Source organism: Doryrhamphus excisus, chromosome 10 (assembly GCF_030265055.1).
Source record: "Doryrhamphus excisus isolate RoL2022-K1 chromosome 10, RoL_Dexc_1.0, whole genome shotgun sequence".
NCBI lineage: Eukaryota > Metazoa > Chordata > Actinopteri > Syngnathiformes > Syngnathidae > Doryrhamphus > Doryrhamphus excisus.
Window position 1 is genome coordinate 8,328,649 of NC_080475.1, and position 21,224 is coordinate 8,349,872.

The 21,224-nt window shown below is 40.3% G+C and overlaps 1 protein-coding gene across 2 annotated transcripts; it reads left to right on the forward strand.

The window, feature by feature from the left end:
* The first annotated feature begins 1,235 nt into the window (after positions 1-1,235).
* Positions 1,236-19,806, forward strand: LOC131137527 (RNA-binding motif, single-stranded-interacting protein 2-like). 2 transcript variants are annotated; one of them, XM_058085605.1, is made up of 14 exons: positions 1,236-1,361; positions 8,935-9,125; positions 12,857-12,915; positions 14,749-14,840; positions 15,912-16,069; positions 16,157-16,236; positions 17,287-17,396; positions 17,478-17,524; positions 17,600-17,693; positions 17,778-17,840; positions 17,922-18,032; positions 18,832-18,912; positions 18,994-19,079; positions 19,160-19,806. In XM_058085605.1, the coding sequence occupies exons 1-13, from the start codon at positions 1,287-1,289 to the stop codon at positions 19,069-19,071; spliced, it is 1,239 nt and encodes a 412-aa protein (XP_057941588.1). In that variant the 5' UTR covers positions 1,236-1,286; the 3' UTR covers positions 19,072-19,079; positions 19,160-19,806. The 2 variants fall into 2 exon arrangements, with proteins under 2 accessions (XP_057941588.1, XP_057941589.1); XM_058085606.1 differs by having other exon boundaries at positions 15,918-16,069.
* Positions 19,807-21,224: the final 1,418 nt, after the last annotated feature.

Genomic DNA, 21,224 nt, shown 5'->3' on the forward strand with positions numbered 1-21,224 from the left:
TCATTATCCAAGGTTTATTCATGTTTTTTATGGACAAATAGTAATATGTGTTTCATAGTCTAGATGTGGACATTTGACCTAAAGACACGTACTGCTGCACACTTAAACGAATGAATGCAGTTTGACATGAGCTGTATTCGGGAGAGAGGGTCCACCCTGGACTGGTGGCCAGCCAATCCCAGGGCACATATAGACAAACAACCATTCACACTCACATTCATACCTATGGACAATTTGGAGTGGCTAATTAACCTAGCATGTTTTTGGAATGTGGGAGGAAACCGGAGTACCCGGAGAAAACCCACGCAGGAGAGTGGGTAGAGTATGGTAGAGTGCGGTAGATTGGGCAGAGTATGGTAGAGTATGGTAAAGTATGGTAGAGTATGGTAGAGTGCGGTAGAGTGCAGTAGAGTGTGGTAGAGTGGGTAGAGTATGGTAAAGTATGGTAGAGTATGGTAGAGTGCAGTAGCGTGGGTAGAGTATGGTAGAGTATGGTAAAGTATGGTAGAGTGGGTAGAATATGGTGGAGTATGGTAGAGTGCGGTAGAGTGCAGTAGAGTGTGGTAGAGTGGGTAGAGTATGGTAAAGTATGGTAAAGTGGGTAGAGTATGGTAGAATATGGTAGAGTGCGGTAGAGTGGATAGAGTATGGTAAAGTACGGTAGAGTGGGTAGAGTATGGTAGAGTATGGTAAAGTATGGTAGAGTATGGTAGAGTGGGTAGAGTATGGTAGAGTGCGGTAGAGTGGGTAGAGTATGGTAAAGTATGGTAGAGTATGGTAGAGTGGGTAGAGTATGGTAGAGTGCGGTAGAGTGGGTAGAGTATGGTAAAGTATGGTAGAGTATGGTAGAGTGGGTAGAGTATGGTAGAGTGCGGTAGAGTGGGTAGAGTATGGTAAAGTATGGTAGAGTATGGTAGAGTGCGGTAGAGTGCGGTAGAGTATGGTAAAGTATGGTAGAGTGGGTAGAGTATGGTAAAGTATGGTAGAGAATGGTAGAGTGCGGTACAGTGGGTAGAGTATGGTAAAGTATGGTAGAGTATGGTAGAGTGGGTAAGAGTGGGTAGAGTATGGTAGAGTGTGGTAGAGTATGGTAAAGTATGGTAGAGTAAGGTAAAGTACGGTAGAGTAAGGTATAGTACGGGTAGAGTGCGGCAGAGTGCGGCAGAGTGCGGAGACCCCCCGACTGCCGGGAAAAGAGGCGACTCCAATCGCTCACTTTCCCCGGCTGACGTCAGCTGCCTGGCTGCTCGGACTCGCCGCTCCCTCGCACACGGCGCCGCGTCAAAATGCTGCTCTCTGTGCCGCCGAGGACCGGAGGAGTGAACACGTACAACGGCTACCAGGGCAAAAGCATCAAGAAGGTAAACTTTATCGCTCTCCGGCTCTTTTCCATCTGATAAGAACGACCATATACCGTATATAGATATATATATAAACATATATATATATATATATGGACGGGATCGCTCCGAGCTCGGCGCCAGTTCGGGGCCGCTTTAAGCTGCAGTGTCCTTGAGAGAAGTGGACCACAGGCGGGCGTTAAAAGTCTCCCACCGGCCGAGTGCACCATTTGGGTCTAAATGTTATTTAGAACCAACATGGAGCTCTTTTATCCGCCTTGTGGTCGCCCTTGTCCTCCTTTACTACAGCACAGCTAAGAGTGGAGCTTACAGTATCGGCAAGGTTGTACTCGTCATATTTCTCATACATCATATTCATATTTCTATTGAACACAGGGACGTCTTTACTTGGGTGATGTTTGCGCTGAATTCATCACAAGTTGGCAAAGTTTTTCTTTGCTCTTTTACGCCTGGCGACATGCCCCACCCCTTCAATGTGACGGAGGGGGGGGACAAAACTTATAAATATTAGCTTTTTCTAATGATGTAGTATATGGAATATGTATATGGGAACTACTGACTGCAGAGATAGACAATGTAAGGACAGTTATTGATTGACTGGATGGTTCGTATGAATAATTCATGGCTTTACATTGGAATCTATTTTAAAGGGGCTGTACATAGGGAACATATTGTTCATATTTCTTTGGTATTTTTAGGTGTTTAATCATATGCGAGTGTATACGTGAATATGTACATAGTCATAACCATCCTTGGGACCGATGCTGAAATCAACACCAGCCTCTGTCGCTTGAGTAATTCCCATCCCTGCTTCATGGATCGCTGAGATTCAGATTGCTCACATTTAATGGAACGGAATTCCTGGAATCCCGGACTATTTTCCTCGAAAGAAGACATGCACCGCTTTGTTTTGACACACTTAAGCCAAAGTGGCATAGAAGCATATAGTCTTGGAAATATAGCTTCAGTTCCTAACTCCTGGTTCGCGTCTTTGACTCCGAGGAGAGGGCGGAGACAAGAAAAGGATGAAAAGATTTCTCCCTCTTTTCCCGACTTCCTCACATTTTCTCTCCCTCTCCCTCCGTGCCTTTCACATATACCAAGTGTACTCCACAACCGCTGTCAACTTCACGCACTTTCCGACGTCTTCAGGATGCTGGAAAAGCGTCCAAAAGGGAGTTTTTATTCCGTGGAAGTGGAGTCAGTCAGTAGGACAGCAGTCTTACCTTCTACACACTCAAGGTCAAGGATCCGCCATTGCTGCTGTTGTTCTTTTTTGTTTTTTCACAACATGAAGTCGCTGGCGGTATGATATTTATGGCGCCTTTTTGTATTTTTTTGCTAAACAGGTAGGATGTTTCTTCTTCTTTGTTGAACCGTTTTGTGACTCTTAAAGGTGAAGGCGAATATCGCTTGTCTTTGGAAACAATGACAACAAGTCACGGACATTAATTACTCATAACTGATACAGTAAACCTCGGATATATCGGATTCAATTGTTCCCACTGGTTTTGTCCGATATAAGCGAAATCCGTTATATGCGTATATCGGAAAATGTCCGTTTTACGCATATATCGGATTTATATCCGGTATATGCGTAAATCAGATTTTATGCGTTATAAAAAGGCACTTCCTTGACTATGTTTCCAATGTACCTGGACTGGGCAATGAAAAGAGACGTAAGGTAATGAGAATTGAACTTTATCGGACTCTGAGCATAACAAATTGTTAATTAAGCTAGGCCCTGTTACGCCCGTCAGGCCTACGTTATTTCCAATAGTGAGGTTAAGATCTCATTCAATAAATCCCAGGGTGTTTTCCGGCAGCATTTGCCAGAATAACCCAGTTTCGTCGGCATTAAAAATGTCCTCTGCTTTAAAACGTCTCAGAATGTCAGCTAGCTTCGGAGCGCCACGATGCGGCCATCCGATATATGCGAGGGAAATTTCATGGAAATGCATTGGAACGATATATGCAATGAATTTTTATTGGAAATGCATTACAGAAAAATGGGTTCTTTTTTATCTGTCCGTTGTGAGCGAATTTCCGATATATCCGAGGTTTACTGTACTACATAACCCACACGTGGAACGTAGAAACTGAGGGAAATTGAGAGCATTACTGGGATGTAACCAGTAGAAGTGCAATGGTAATCATAAAGTTTAAATGCAACTAACTACACGGATGAAGTGGTAGTTCCCGGGGTCGTTTTTCCGATTTTTTCCTATTCCTAATGTTGTATGCTCTTCAGTCACTGCATTCACATTTTTTTGCCCCATTGGCTTAGAGCAGGGGTGGGCAAACTACGGCGCGGAAGCCACATGTGGCCCACCAAGCGTTTGAATCCGGCCCTCTAGTTGCTTTCTAAGTATTTCAACTTTTAACATACAAACTGGCAACATGACTTGCAAAAAAAAATAACATACAGTAAACCTCGGATATATCGGATTCAATTGTTCCCACTGGTTTTGTCCGATATAAGCGAAATCCGTTATATGCGTACACCGGAAAATGTCCGTTTTACGCATATATGGGATTTATATCCGGTATATGCGTAAATGGGATTTTATCTGTTATAAAAAGGCACTTCCTTGACTATGTTTCCAATGTACCTGGACGCGCAGGCAACGCTGCAAACGCTGCAAATGACGTCGTATAGCGGCCTGTCACGATTCGGCGAATCGGAGCACCACGATGCGGCCATCCGATATATGCCAGGGAAATTTCATGGAAATGCATTGGAACGGGACTGGAGATTTTGTCCGAAATAGGCGAAATCCGTTATAAAAAATCCGATATATGCAATGAATTTTTATTGGAAATGCATTACAGAAAAATCGGTTCTTTTTTATCTGTCCGTTGTGAGCGAATTTCCGATATATCCGAGTCCGATATATCCGAGGTTTACTGTAGTCGGATGTGGTCTGATGTTTAAAGTGCTCTTGAAAAAAGGGACATGAGAACATACTGCTGAAGACAGCTGGGATAGGCTCCAGCACTCCTCACGACCCTTGTGAGGAAAAGCGGTAGAAAATGAATGAATGAATGAATGAATTAGACAAATAATTCAAGGAAAATGATAAGGATAAAATAGTGCATGTGTGTGTATTAAATATATGTTCTGGTCCCCCGGACAATTTTTTTAACTCAATGCAGTGTAGGAATATATTGTATATTTTCATGACAGTTGTTAGTGTGTGTTGTGTTTGCACAAAAACCACCCCCAGCTTGACAGCATGATTCCTAATCTTAAAGCCAACACGCTTACGCCTAAAAAACTGCAACTAGCACAGGAACTGAAACACAAACATTTGTGTGTTGCAAATGAATGCTTCCTCCGAGATGACAATGCGATTTACGTGATGGTGGGCGTCGTAGCGAAAAGGGGTTAAGGTTATGATGTCGCATAAACAAAAATAAACAGTGACTCACTCGACTTTTTAGTCTTTACCTTACACCTCACGTTCGGCCTGGCCCAGGTCGTCGGTTTGGATGTGACTCACCGATGTCCTTGTCTCAGAAGGAGAGCGCTTTTAATGAGACTGGAAAGCACATGAGAGGGATTAGCGCTAACAAGCAGATCCCTATTAGACAGGCCTCACTAGCCAGACATGAGATTGTATCTTGGCGGGCCTGTGCAGATGCATCCCTCCTGATGGGCCTGCGAGGGCGAGAGAAAGCACCGGAAGGAGCTGTGATTGGGGGAAAACAAACAGCGCACCATTGATGCCAAAGAAGCGAGAGGGAAGATTACGAGGGAGGGCCCACATCAATGGCTTGGGTGATTTTTCTCAGGCTGGTAAAATAGAAAAATACCAAGTGGTTGTCTGTGTAGTATTATACCTGTACAGGGAGCGTCTTACCTGCATGTGTACAAGCTCACCCATGTCTGGAGTTGACCTCCTAACCACTTTTCATGTAGCTCTCCAAAGGTTTTTTTTCATTTATTATCAACTTCTATACTGACAAAATTAAAAAGTGAGTTTCGGCAGTAGTCCGGAAGTCCTTGGGAGCACTTGGGAGTACCACCAATCACAGTGAAGTGGGCGTACCCGGAATAAATTCAAATAGACCGTTGTGGAAATCCAAGCAAATACAGCTGGAATAGGTGTAGATTCTGGAAGATCTAGAAAGCTTTATGCGCCGGGTATTGTGTCATTTATTATCAACTTCTATACTGACAAAATTAAAAAGTGAGTTTCGGCAGTAGTCCGGGAAGTCCTTGGGAGCACTTGGGAGTGGCAATAATCACAGTGAAGTGGAATAAATGCCCGGAATAAATTAAAATAGACTGTTTTGGAAATCCAAGCAAATACAGATGGAATAGGTGTAGATTCTGGAAGATCTAGAAAGCTTCATGTGCCGGGTATTGTGTCGTTTATTATCAACTTCTATACTGACAAAATTAAAAAGTGAGTTTCGGCAGTAGTCCGGGAAGTCCTTGGGAGCACTTGGGAGTACCACCAATCACAGTGAAGTGGGCGTACCCGGAATAAATTCAAATAGAGCGTTTTGGAAATCCAAGCAAATACAGCTGGAATAGGTGTAGATTCTGGAAGATCTAGAAAGCTTCATGTGTCGGGTATTGTGTCGTTTATTATCAACTTCTATACTGACAAAATTAAAAAGTGAGTTTCGGCAGTAGTCCGGGAAGTCCTTGGGAGCACTTGAGAGTGGCAATAATCACAGTGAAGTGGGCGTACCCGGAATAAATTCAAATAGAGCGTTTTGGATATCCAAGCAAATGCAGCTGGAATAGGTGTAGATTCTGGAAGATCTAGAAAGCTTTATGTGCCGGGTATTGTGTCGTTTATTATCAACTTCTATACTGACAAAATTAAAAAGTGAGTTTCGGCAGTAGTCCGGAAGTCCTTGGGAGCACTTGGGAGTGGCAATAATCACAGTGAAGTGGAATAAATGCCCGGAATAAATAAAAATAGACTGTTTTGGAAATCCAAGCAAATACAGCTGGAATAGGTGTAGATTCTGGAAGATCTAGAAAGCTTCATGTGCCGGGTATTGTGTGCAGCTGCTCTAAAGGAGTCCACAACTCAATGCAAAGGGTGGAAAATTAAGGTTAGCTGTTAGTTAAAGTTAGCTGTGTGTTGTTTTAATTTTACCCAAATATAAAATGGTTGTTAAAATTATTTCAAAAAGGATGCAATTAAGTGACGATTAATTAATTAAGTGGCAATTAATCCATTTCTGGAAGAGGAGGCAAATTGGCTATATTGATGGTAAAAGCCATAAACCACTTTTCTATGTTCTAACTGCGAAAATATTTGATTCATAAATAATGAATCCTAATTGACTTCAAACGGTGGAGCCAGGAACCAATTAACGGCGCCAAACAAAGCATTACTGTATTATTATGAAAGCCATACTCAATATTCCAATATTGCAAAGTCAGTGCTAACTGCTGGATCTGTTGGCTTACTGATCTCCTGGTGTCGCTACCTTCTCATCCGTGACGAGGACCACTTAGCTACTTAATTGTCTTCAACATCAACGCAACTAAGTAGCATCCTCGTTGTTTTGTGGTTCGGAACATTTGAGTCATTTATTAGAATTTTGCAACAGAGACCGACACAGAAACGTAATTAGCTCGGCCGTCTGTTGACAAGCCGTTCTCCAACAAGCGTTCCCATTGTTCCCAGAGGCCAGGCCTGCTGACCCTGACTAATCAAACAGTTCCTCCATCGCTAACACAGAGCCAATACAAACGCCAAGCTCTGCAGTGGAACATCCGTCATGCTGGAGCCTATCCCAGCTGTCTTTGGACATATTTGCCTGATAAAAATAAGTACATGAAATTAGCCCAGGGGTGGGCAAACTGCGGCCCGGGGGCCACATGCGGCCCGCCAAGTGTTTCAATATGGCCCGCCTGTTTTTTCCAAAGTATTTCATTTAAACTCAACACATAACCTGGCATTGTGGCTTGGGCCAACTTTTTGATGGTTGAGGTAGCTGCTTTATCAATTTCGTTATTTGATGTGGTCTGTTGTTTACAAAATACTCCTGGAAAAAGGAGCACAAGCACAATAATAGTAATAATAATAATAATGTCAATAATGATAATAATCCTATTATATTAATATTGTTGTTAATAATATTAATATAATAATGGTAGTAATATTACAAAATACTCCTGGAAAAAGGAGCACAAGCACAATAATAGTAATAATAATAATAATGTCAATAATGATAATAATACTATTATATTAATATTGTTGTTAATAATATTAATATAATAATGGTAGTAATATTACAAAATACTCCTGGAAAAAGGAGCACAAGCACAATAATAGTAATAATAATAATAATAATGTCAATAATGATAATAATCCTATTATATTAATATTGTTGTTAATAATATTAATAAAATAATGGTAGTAATATTACAAAATACTCCTGGAAAAAGGAGCACAAGCACAATAATAGTAATACAAATAATAATAATAATAATAATAATGTTGTTGTCAACAATGATAATAATACTACTATTATATTAATATTGTTGTTAATAATATTAATATAATAATGGTAGTAATATTACAAAATACTCCTGGAAAAAGGAGCACAAGCACAATAATAGTAATACAAATAATAATAATAATAATAATAATAATAATAATAATGTTGTTGTCAACAATGATAATAATACTACTATTATATTAATATTGTTGTTAATAATATTAATATAATAATGGTAGTAATATTACAAAATACTCCTGGAAAAAGGAGCACAAGCACAATAATAGTAATACAAATAATAATAATAATAATAATAATAATGTTGTTGTCAACAATGATAATAATACTACTATTATATTAATATTGTTGTTAATAATATTAATATAATAATGGTAGTAATATTACAAAATACTCCTGGAAAAAGGAGCACAAGCACAATAATAGTAATAATAATAATAATGTCAATAATGATAATAATGTTGTTGTCAACAATGATAATAATACTACTATTATATTAATATTGTTGTTAATAATATTAATATAATAATGGTAGTAATATTACAAAATACTCCTGGAAAAAGGAGCACAAGCACAATAATAGTAATACAAATAATAATAATAATAATAATAATAATAATAATGTTGTTGTCAACAGTGATAATAATACTACTATTATATTAATATTGTTGTTAATAATATTAATATAATAATTGTAGTAATATTATTATATTAACAAAATAATAATAATATAATAACATTATTATAACTAATAATAATAATAATTCTAATAAAAATAACAATAATAATAATAATACATTTATAACACACTTTACATCAAATAAATGATTTCAAAGTGCACATATAGAAGATTGCATGACACTTTTACATGTAAAATATGTGTAAAAATATAGGTGTAAAAATGGACTGTTATGTGTAAAATACTACATAACCCCCCCCCTGTCAATTTTGTTAAATTAATGCGGCCCGCGAGTCAAAAAGTTTGCCCACCCCTGAATTAGCCCAACAGAGCCCTACAGAGATAATACACATAGGACAAAAGTCCATCCCAATATGACATCAGCCTCCATGTGTTTTTCAGCAGACGTATGTGTCCTCCAATCATCTGATGGCTCCTCCAAGCCCCAACAGCAACAGCGGCAACACCAGCACCATCAGCAACGGCAGCAGCAGCAGCAATGGTGGCGGGGAGCAGCTGAGCAAAACCAACCTGTACATCCGTGGCCTCCACCCGGGAACCACAGACCAGGATCTGGTCAAACTGTGTCAGCCGTAAGTCACCCGATAAACTACTACTCTGAATGTGCAGCCTATAAATCTCCCTGTGGAGATGAAGACGCATGAAGCAGATTAGAGGAGCTGAGGATATTAGGAGCAGAGACGTGAGCGGCGGATGAATGGGGAGATGACGTGATGAAGTATAGTATCGCTGGGATGGAAAAGTTCATTTCCATAAGTTTGTGTGTAAAAAAAAGCCTGAAATGTTGAGTTGAGCATCCAGTTTGTTGCTTCTATGGACAGGATATTCAACAAATAATGTTTAGACCTTTAGGTCTCAAACACGCGGCCCGCAAGCCAAATGTGGTCCGCAGGACACCAGTTTGAGGCCCCCGCCTTGATATGAAAGTTTAATGTTAGTGCGGCCCGCGCAAGTTTGATATGGATGCTGTATGGTATCATGTACCCAGAAAAAATTATTACATTTGATTAATGTTCATGTTAAAGGTTAAATAACTGTTAATAGTTATCCTCCCTATCCGTGTGGAAGTGGTAAGTTTTGGGCTATTTAAGTTGAAAGGAAATAACTTGAAGGCTACCGTTTAGGTCGCTAGCTCTCTAGTTTGCGAGTTAGCATGTGTCTCAAGACCCTGCAGTTGCGCAATATGTTGTAAATAAAAAGAGTATAAATGTGACTATAGTCGTGTTTTGTCATGTCTACAGGGCTCTAATAATGCTTTGTTCATTTTAATATGAAAAAAAAATCATTTGTCTACCCATCAACTATAAGTTTTTAATATTTGCCGTTTTATTATTGTTATTATATTTATTTATTACTGATTGATTTTCTTTATTCTTGATTTGTTTATTTATTTTTCATCTTATTTTGTGCAGAAAAACAAAAATTAAGGTATTTGAGAACAGTGGAATGTTTTATCAGAGCTTTTATTGTAGAAAATCGGAACCAAAGCACTGAAAAAGTTTGTATATTTTTCTGTTTTTAATAAATGCGGTTTTTTTTTTTTTTTTAAACCTGATGCGGCCCAGCCTTGCTGAGACCCTAGCTCCAGTTGAGTTTGAGACCCCTGGTCTAGAGACAGTGCCACTGATGAAAAGACAGGAAGCAGAACTGGAGGTATCAGAGATGAGGATGCTGAGGTTCTCATTGGGAGTGACCAGGATGGATAGGATCAGGAAGGAGTACATTACATGTTAGAGCCCTTGTAGAGTGAGTCCCTAATATCGCCAGTAGTACATTTAAATATTTATACTGCGTGTATGTGATCGGTATTGGTATCGGATGATTTCACTGATCGGTATCGGCAGCATAAAATCCTGATCCGTTCTTCATTAAAACCTGTGCTGTGTTCTCCCGGTGTTCTAAGTCCTATGAAATACCTCGTGATGGTTTTTAAAAGTGGTGTGACATGAGGCAGCAGCATCCAGCAATCAATCGGCCATGTTTGTTGGAGCTCCAGTGGAAGTCATTAAAAGCAGCATGGCGGAGATGAATGATCCTTGCCAGCTTCATTGAGGACTGGAGCCTGATGATGAGAACCAGCAGAGCAGACCAATGTGACAAAGGAGAAGAGTAGGAGAAAGAGAGGGAGCTCCAGCAAGTCAGCGAGGGAGGGGGGGGGGGGGGAAGAGAGGGAGGGGCCTGCTATTTTACAGCTGTCTGGAAGAAATGGCTCACACGAGGCCGCCCAACCCAACAGGAAACGGCAAGCCCAGGGGAAAGGGAAAGACAAACAAGGCAATGGCACGAAGGGGGTGGGGTGGGGGGATGGATGTGGATGGAGAGAACCGAAGTGGGGGGGGGGGGGGGTGAATTGGGTTCAGAGTTTGTGGGTCAGGTGGCGATCTGCTCAGGTTGGTCGTGTTCCAATGTGGGTGGGGTGGGGGGGGTTGTCATATTTCTGTTTTTACACAGCCTGATAAAATAACATGAAATTAGCCTTTTTAGCATCGCACATTAAGGCCAATGTAACTGAAAAAAGAATATATTGGAGATAATATATTCATAAATATCTATAGTCGGTTATGTAAATTACACTGACTTGGTCAAAGTTTGAGCGGCAAACGGGAGCGTACGATTTTAGAGTACATCTCCCCCTCCCCCACTTGGAGAGTAGCATGCAGGATCTGAGATGTAGTACTGTGTAGGCACATGAGAGCATGGAATGGGGGTGGCTTCTTTATCCCCTGGCTGGGTGCCTAAAGTGTGGCTCCACTCCTTGCCCTGGTCCGTCTCTGGTTGGGAAGCAGGGATGGACGTTGGATTTGGCTCTGGAATTTTATCTTCCTTAGACACACGGACGGGAACGCGAAGTCATACGATGGCAGAGAAAATAACGCTAGCGATTTGTGAGGTCTGGTTATTTTTTTAAGTAAATAAATTATGCTTTTATGCTATATATTGTTTTAAGAAGGTAGACCCTTTACCTAACTGAACCCCAGCGACTACCTGGAACTACTTTCCTCAGCACCCAAATCCGACTAGAACTCGGCTCGGACTCGGAGAACTCGGAGTGAGTCTCTGTTGACGGACTTCACCGGGTGTGGGGGGATGTCATACAACTTCATGTCAATGATGAAATATATGTCTAATATATGTCTGAAATTGTAAAGCATGTGTATTCATTGGTAACAATCTGGCAAACTTTCCCAATGGGATATCAGCTTCTACACACATTTCTACTAAATCGTCAACAAACTATAATGCTTGTGCTTGTGGAGGAAGATGTAGTCACCCATGCAATTCCATCTCCATATTTTTACGCAGACATAGGACAAACGGCGCTCTTATTTTGAAGGTGGAGATTGTGTATTTACAGCTAAGACGAGCTAAGTTTAAAAATAAACGTGCTTGTCTAAAATTGCTTTTCGAACGTTTTGGGCGTGGAGTTCTCCTATTTATGTCTCCAGTGGGTGTTCCCCCTGGGCGTGGTCAACATATGGTTGTTGTTATTGTGGCCCCACGTGGTGGCTGTCCTGGAACAGGAAGTCGTTCACCTACATGGTGACAAAATTCGTTAGTGGCTATAACCGTGGAATGGGAAAATCTTTGAGGGACAGAAGTCAGGATGTTGGTGATACTTGTACCACCTCCTCTGTTTTGGGAGACATTTTCTAGTTTGATATCGATGGTTTGTTTCATACGTCCTTCAAACCAGCGGCCCTACCGATCCAGAATTTGGACATCGTTATCCTCAAAGGTTGTGAATGGTTGTGAGGGCGAAGAAAAGGTTCTCTTGTGTTTATGGAAGGTTTGTTTGGTTTCTCCAACGTAGAGGTCATTGCACTCGTCACTACACTTGCATTTGAGATCGATCCCAATGAAAAAACATAAGAATATTTGTATGTGTCAACGGACAGCGTGGCTCGGAGCTAAACGCCATGACACTGACTCAAGGGCGCTGAATGCAGAATGAGAACGTGGCCGAGAGCCAGCGTTGCACAGGACAGCCCAAAAGAGACGTATCACATTACGGTGCGTTCACATCCACGGAGAGATGGCGACTGATAGACAATATGGCTCACACTGATGCGTTTGTCCTGTCCAATGAAGGAGGCGGACATGTGATGCGACTGTGAGACGGTCGTTATAATAGAAACATGCATGACCAACGTCTTTGTTCATGCTAAGATGAATCAATCATGCTAAATGTTATTAGCTTTACTGGAGTTTTCATTCATGTGATGTAAATACGTTGAAGTTGTTTGTTGTTTGTTACAATTGAATACATATATAAATGTAATGCATATTCATTGTTTTTTTTTAGATATGGGAAAATTGTTTCCACAAAAGCTATACTGGACAAGACAACCAATAAATGCAAAGGTGAGTATATTATAAGTATATTGAAGTATGGAGCGAACTTGATACCTGTTAGTTGGTTTGCTGGACTCGTCATTTGGACTGTTGGCAACAATTAAAGGGTATTGATAATCGTATTTTACATTGACTTATAATAATTATAATACAGTCTAAAATTACCATGGGGATGGTGGATCATCTATTTTTATAGTGGCGTAGAAATAAATGAGAGAATGTTTTTGGTAACAAGTAATCTGATCGCAGTACACTTTGTTTAATGATCTGCGGTCATATTCCAAAAACATTAGAATGACCATTTTATCAATTTGGATATTGTGCATGACACAATTTTTCATTCATTCATTCATTCATTCATTTTCTACCGCTTTTCCTCACGAGGGTCGCGGGGGTGCTGGAGCCTATCCCAGCTGTCTTCGGGCGAGAGGCGGGGTACACCCTGGACTGGTGGCCAGCCAATCACAGGGCACATATAGACAAACAACCATTCACACTCACATTCATACCTATGAACAATTTGGAGTTGCTAATTAATTAGCCTAGCATGTTTTTGGAATGTGGGAGGAAACCGGAGTACCCGGAGAAAACCCACGCATGCACGGGGAGAACATGCAAACTCCACACAGAGATGGCCGAGGGTGCTAGTAAACTAGTAGTCATGGGAAAGGGAAATACGTGTTGCTGCTGGATGTTCACTCAGCCAAATGTACTGAGCATAGAACATCACCGAGAACATTCATTCATTCATTTTCTACTGCTTATCCTCATGAGGGTCGCGGGGGTGCTGGAGCCTATCCCAGCTGTCTTCGGGCGGGAGGCGGGGTACACCCTGGATTGGTGGCCAGCCAATCACAGGGCACATATAGACAAACAACCATTCACACTCACATTCATACCTATGGAGAATTTGGAGTCGCCAATTAACCTAGCATGTTTTTGGAATGTGGGAGGAAACCGGAGTACCCGGAGAAAACCCACGCATGCACGGGGAGAACATGCAAACTCCACACAGAGATGGCCGAGGGTGGGAATTGAACCCTGGTCTCCTAGCTGTGAGGTCTGCGCGCTAACCACTAGTCCGCCGTGCCGCCCACGTTTGATTCATGTTCATGTTAAAGGCTAAATAACTGTTAATAGTTATCCTCCCTATCTGTGTGGAAGTGGTAAGTTTTGGGCTATTTAAGTTGAAAGGAAATAACTTGAAGGCTACCGTTTAGGTCGCCACACAGAGATGGCCGAGGGTGGGAATTGAACCCTGGTCTCCTAGCTGTGAGGTCTGCGCGCTAACCACCAGACCGCCGTGCCGCCCACAGTTTTTCATATTAAGAGATATTTAGTTGTCCCGTGTCTTCCCACATTCCAAAAACATTTGAGCTTAATTGTCTAATTTGAGTGGGAATAGTCGTTTGTTTATATATGTGCCCTGTGGCTATTTTGGGCTATTTTGGGCGATTTTAGGCTATTTTGCGTACCACCGAAAACGGTCCATATTCCAGTCTGGTATCTGGACTCCGATATGTGGTCAGAGTTGATGTGACGATACCGCTTGCCTGTGCTAGAACTGTTGACACTAACGTTTTTGGCTTAATATGCTAGGCACAGCGTCGTGTATTGCAAAACAACTTTTGTTAGCATCTCGATGCATCGATGTTATTATTATTATTCGTGTGCCAGGAATTAGGACACTGAGAAAACGTCTTACAGAAATATTTTTTTAGGCGGACTATTTGAGAAAATGAAAACGATGCTAAGTGTGCCGTAGAATTACGTTGTACTATTTGTGAATTTGCTATTGCTATTCGATAGTTCCAGGATGTTGATGTTTCCGTGTTCCCACAGGCTACGGCTTTGTTGACTTTGACAATCCATCCTCGGCTCAGAAGGCAGTGACGGCGTTGAAGGCGGGGGGTGTGCAGGCTCAGATGGCCAAGGTAGGACCTCCTCTGGAGATGTTTGGAATGTGTTTTAGTCCAAATGTTCAATACAAACTTGAATAATGCGGATCAGGAACTGGACCCAATGAATACACACGGGTACACACAATGTGTGTATGATGTGTGTTTGTGTGTCATGCATCATATTGGCGGCGCCGCTAGGGCTAGGGCTAGCGCTAGCTTCCTTGTACAAAAGAGCTGCCTGTTCTCCATGGTGGCATCTGACTCAGCGTCTGAGCAGCTACCCGGTCAGCAGCGCCCAATGTCCGGCCACCCGCCCTGTCGTCACACACACACAATTGTCCGCTGGCCTTAACGGGAATATAACCGGCAGTCTCCCACACCAGCGGCATCCTGGGAAAGCTGATCTGCCGTTAAGCTGGATTGTTGACGTTCACGCGGCTTCCTGCTAACAAAATAACTTGATTTTTCACTCAACTCTTCATGGTGCGTTTACAAGCAGGCTTATGTTTACATCAGATGACTCATTGGCACTCGAAAGCATCACTGATGCATTCATGGGCTTGTAGCTTCGAGGAGGCAATAGATAACCTTCACTGGAGGTCATGGCCGTCACGCATGCATGGAAATTATTGTCTTAAATATGCCTTTAAGTCTTTATGCCATCTATATTCCGAGACTAGAAAAGCAGAGTCCATCCAGCGCAGCGCGGTGCACCCACGCTTCCATCCCTCCCACCAAGTAGCAAAGAGGGAGGAGAGAAGGCGTGTAATCTTAACCAATCAAATGAACGCCTCTCATTGCCTTTAAATGCGCAGTGGTGCGCCGGAGGAAATGACCACTGTGTGGGGTGCGCCAAACTGCGCCATGAAATTAGAGTCTAAAACTTATTTTTATAAATGCATTGAAAACACTGCAAAATGAAGACTTGGATGTTGACAAAGATGTGATGTGGCAGCGAGATCCATCGCGACGCCACTTTTGTGTTTTGCTACGATGTTCCATGTTCGATGCCGCTTTTAGCTATGATGTCGACATTTTGTGTCAATTTAAGATGTCATGAGCTCTTTCTTTCACTTTCTTATTTGTTGACGTCCGCGCTTTCAGCAACAGGAGCAGGACCCCACCAATTTGTACATTTCCAATCTGCCGCTTTCCATGGATGAGCAGGAGCTGGAGAACATGCTGAAGCCCTTCAGCCAGGCCATCTCCACCCGCATCCTGCGGGATGCTAACGGGACCAGTCGGGGTGTGGGCTTCGCCAGGTACAAAATTTCCAAGCTAACTCCGAGTAGGCGGCAATCAAAACAACGTCACCTCATGCCGAGCATGTTTTAAACCTTTTCCTGTAGGATGGAGTCCACGGAGAAATGTGAGGCAATTATTCAACATTTTAACGGAAAATATATTAAGACTCCACCTGGGGTGTCAGGTGAGTACTTTTTCTTTTGTTTTTCTTTTCACTTGATTAAAAGAAAAATAGTGTTTTGTCCACATAAGAATTTATCAAGCAGCTTTACAGAAGGTGACGCTTAGACATGAAATACATTGGAACCTTGGTTAGTGTCATTTCACTAAGTGAAACGTATGCTAACTGAATCAGTTCCAGAAAGCCAAAAATGTAAACATGAAATGTTGGAAATGCATCTAAATACACATAATGATGGATGAAAGGGAAAAATGAAAAAAAATTATAAAAAAATAATAGAATTTTAAATAAATAATAAATAATAAATAATAAATAATAAATAATAAACATAATGATAGATGAAAGGGAAAAATGAAAAAAATTCAATAAAAATAATAGAATTTTAAATAAATAATAAATAATACACATAATGATGGATGAAAGGGAAAAATGAAAAAAAATCATAAAAATAATAAATAATAAATAATAAACATAATGATGGATGAAAGGGAAAAATGAAAAAAAATTATAAAAAAATAAATAATAAATAATAAATAATAAACATAATGATAGATGAAAGGGAAAAATGAAAAAAATTCAATAAAAATAATAGAATTTTAAATAAATAATAAATAATACACAATGATGGATGAAAGGGAAAAATGAAAAAACATAAAATAATAAATAATAAATAATAAACATAATGATGGATGAAAGGGAAAAATGAAAAAAAATCATAAAAACTAATAGAATTTTAAATAAATAATAAGTAATTAATAATTTAAAAAAATTGACTTGACTTTTGACTTGTCCCAAAGACACAAATGTAACAATGAGACACCCCATGAATATTGAATAATGAAAAAACTCTGGAAATGACAGATTAGGAGGATGATGATGGTGATCATGTCATGTCTTCAATGAAGGTAAAAGCAACCTCAAAGCAAAACGACGAGAAAATTCATAAAAATTGAGCCATAAAGTCTGGAATTTTCATAAAATCCAAAAAATGTTGTCTCAACTCATACACAGTCATATGTCTGTTATTTAATGTGTCTTTATGCTCCGGTTTAGTTCCACCAGAACCCCTATTATGCAAATTTGCCGATGGAGGCCAGAAGAAGCGTCAGAGTCAAGGAAAATATCTCCATAACGGCCGAAGCTGGACCAGAGACGGGGAGACCGTGAGTTTCTTTCTGTTTCTAATTATATGAGTCTTGCATGCTGCTTATTATCTTATTATCTTATTATCGTTTTCCCTGCAGGGAGGGATGACCCTCACATACGACCCCACCACAGCCTTACAGAACGGGTAAGGACCTCCAACACGCACCAACACGCACCATCAGAACGGAATAGGTGACTAAGAAGTGTATTATCTGTGTAGGTTCTACTCCTCTCCTTACAGCATGGCTCCCAATCGCATGCTGGGGCCGACCTCGCTGTCCCCTTACATGCACTCGCCTGTGTCCACCTACCAGGTACTCTCAAGTCCTCCTCAGGTCTTACTTGTTCGGAACTAGATCTATTTGGACTCAATTTAGCATCATTTTATGCGTTGCCAGGTGCACAACCCCTCCTGGCTCCACCACCACCACCACCACCAGTCGTACATCATGCCGCCCACAGTGGGTATCTCATATCTGACGGCTATGTAGCTTTTGTTGCTTTTTTTTATTAGCACATTTTTTTTTTTTAAATCACATTAGGGGGCGGTCCTGACACCAGGGATGGACCACAGCATGTCCATCCAGCCCACGTCGCTGATGGGGCCGCTGGCACAGCAGCTCAGCCACTTGTCCGTAGGCAGCAGCGGCACGGTTAGTAACTTATACACAATATATATAATATATAATAATATACTCCCTGATCGAAGTAAAGCAGGGGTGGGCAAACTTTTTGACTCGCGGGCCGCATTGATATAACAAAATTTCCGGGGGGGGGGGAGGGGGGGGCAGACTATATATTTTACACGTAACAGTCCACCTGGTATTATTGTATCTGTAAAATTGTCATGCAATCTGCTATTATTATTTATTATTTTATATTTATATTTAAATATTTTAAAAATAATTAAATATTATAATAATTACAATAACATTAAAATAATAATTATTATATTATTATTATGTAAAATATGCAAATATAACAATATTATTATATATAATTAATATAATAATTAGCATTAATATAATAAATATAATAATCATAATAGTTATAATAATAATATAATAATTATTATTTTAATTTTTATTATTATTATGTGCTTGTGTCTCTTTTTTCAGGAGCACTTTGTAAACAACAGACCATGTCAAAAAACGAAATTGATAAAACCATCAAAAGGTTGGCTCAGGCCATGATGCCAGGTTGTATGTTGAGTTTAAATTAAATACTTTTGAAAGATTGGGCGGGCCGTATTCAAACACTTGGCGGGCCGGATGTGGCCCCCGGGCCGTAGTTTGCCCACCCCTGAAGTAAAGCTTCAAAATGCAAAAAAAAATGGCGTGAGAAAATAAATATTTTATTGTGAACTACAATTAAACTGAAAAAGGTCGTAGCTCAAAACAGTTTAAATGACGCCCTTAAATAAAAGTAAAATAATCAAAATGTATTTTTCAGTATATGCCTGCAAACTCATCTATGCAGGGGACGTACGTCCCCCAGTACACCCAAGTGCCTCCTACCAACATCTCCGTTGAGGTAAACACACACGTTTGACTCCAGCTTCGTATGTTGTGAGAAACAATTCCCTGGTGGAGTTCCTTTTGGCTCCCCTGTCAGGAAAGTGCCGTCCAGCAACCGGTTGCAATAGAGACACCCACCGAACACTCCAGCTTCTCCTACCAGCATAACAAGTGAAGGCAACAGTGAGTTCCATTACATTATTTCCTCGTTTGATTGTTTTTTTTTTTCCACTGTGAATCTAAAGTATTGTTTGTGTTGCCAGATTGCTCCCTTGGGGGTCTCTGGACTGTTACACAGAATTGACACGTTTTATTTTCTATAAACTCTTTTACTCAAGCGAAGATGGAAGGTTTGAGGTGTGGACGGGACAAACGGAATTAGGAAGAAGATGTTTTTTTTTTTTGTTGTTTTTAGTGTTTTTTTGGTTCATGTGCTCTAAATGTTTGTAAGCGATATTCACTCACAATCCAGTCCTCATGGGGGTCCGATTGGGGGCGCCCTGGGATGGAACGACAGCTCTCTTGTTTCTTGACTCTCAAGTCATTTCCAGATGCGGCGATCTCGAAAAAAAGCTTCAGACAATCACACAACGTAAAAAAAAATAACACGAAGAGACCAAGTCGACATGGTGCTTGATTGTAGAAAGAATTGATTAAAAGCATTCCAGCAGCAGTCCGGTTCTAACATGGCGGTCACACACACACACACACACACACGCAGCTTGACTTTCCACTGAATATTTCATATTCTATCCGCACATCACGACTAGTGCATTTTCCATATTCTGGTCATTTTATGGCACCAGGATCACATTTTGTTCAAGCACAAACCAAGTGTTGCTCTGCAGTAATTATGGACATTAACCCTTGTATTATGTTACGGGTCAATTTGACCCGTTTCAGTTTTTGTGTTGACCAAAGTACTGTTTATCCTTTCTTTTTCTTCATGAAATTTTGTGACTTTTCCTCATCTAGGGTCATGAATACAAAAACTGAAATGGGTCAAATTGACCCGTAACATAATACAAGGTTAACTAGCATGATTTGTTATCATGCTAGCATAACTAGCATAACAAATGCTAATGCTAGCATAACAAATCATGCTAGCATAACTAGCATGATTTGTTATCATGCTAGCATAACTAGCATAACAAATGCTAATGCTAGCATAACAAATCATGCTAGCATAACTAGCATGATTTGTTATCATGCTAGCATAACTAGCATAACAAATGCTAATGCTAGCATAACAAATCATGCTAGCATAACTAGCATGATGCTAGCATAACTAGCATGATTTGTTATCATGCTAGCATAACTAGCATGATTTGTTATCATGCTAGCATAACTAGCATAACAAATGCTAATGCTAGCATAACAAATCATGCTAGCATAACTAGCATGATTTGTTATCATGCTAGCATAACTAGCATAACAAATGCTAATGCTAGCATAACAAATCATGCTAGCATAACTAGCATGATTTGTTATCATGCTAGCATAACTAGCATAACAAATGCTAATGCTAGCATAACAAATCATGCTAGCATAACTAGCATGATGCTAGCATAACTAGCATGATTTGTTATCATGCTAGCATAACTAGCCTGATTTGTTAACAAATCATGCTAGTTAACCTTGTATTATGTTACGGGTCAATTTGACCCATTTCAGTTTTTGTGTTCATGACCCTAGATGAGGAAAAGTCACAAAATTTCATGAAGAAAAAGAAAGGATAAACAGTACTTTGGTCAACACAAAAACTGAAACAGGTCAAACTGACCCGTAACATAATACAAGGGTTAAAGGGGACCTAATATGCTCATTTTTCAACCCTTGGTATTGCGTTGTGGACTCCTGTAGAGCAGCTACACACAATAACGAATCTGTTTTCATTTATTCCACACATGTTCCGCCTCTGGGCATGCTCGCCCGAAGCCCAAAGTGCATCCTAACTATGAACCATATAAGGAAGTCCGTCCCTCTGTGACATCACAAAGGGACAGTTTAACCCAGGGGTGGGCAAACTTTTTGACTCATGGGCCGCGTTGAGTTAACAAAATTGTGCGGGGGGCCAGAACATATATTTAACACACAAACACACAAAATTTTACACTTATAATTGTAACAGTCCGCCTTGAATTATTAGTCTAATTTTATTTTATAAAAGTGTCATACTATCAGCTATATGTTCTCATTTCCCTCAAATGACAAAATTTAATTTTATTTTATTTTTTTTTTACTGAATAAGACATCATGTTAAAAGTTGAAATACTCTGAAAGTAACTGGCGGGCCGGATTCAAATGCTTGGTGGGCCGCATGTGGCC

What these genes read in the sequence shown, in the direction of transcription:
- LOC131137527 (XM_058085605.1), top strand. Translation starts at nt 1,287, where the DNA reads ATGCTGCTCTCTGTGCCGCCGAGGACCGGAGGAGTGAACACGTACAAC. An exon ending in GGACCAGAGACGGGGAGACC is followed by an intron (nt 17,397 to 17,477) that starts GTGAGTTTCTTT and finishes TTTTCCCTGCAG; the next exon opens with GGAGGGATGACCCTCACATA. An exon ending in CGTACATCATGCCGCCCACA is followed by an intron (nt 17,841 to 17,921) that starts GTGGGTATCTCA and finishes AAATCACATTAG; the next exon opens with GGGGCGGTCCTGACACCAGG.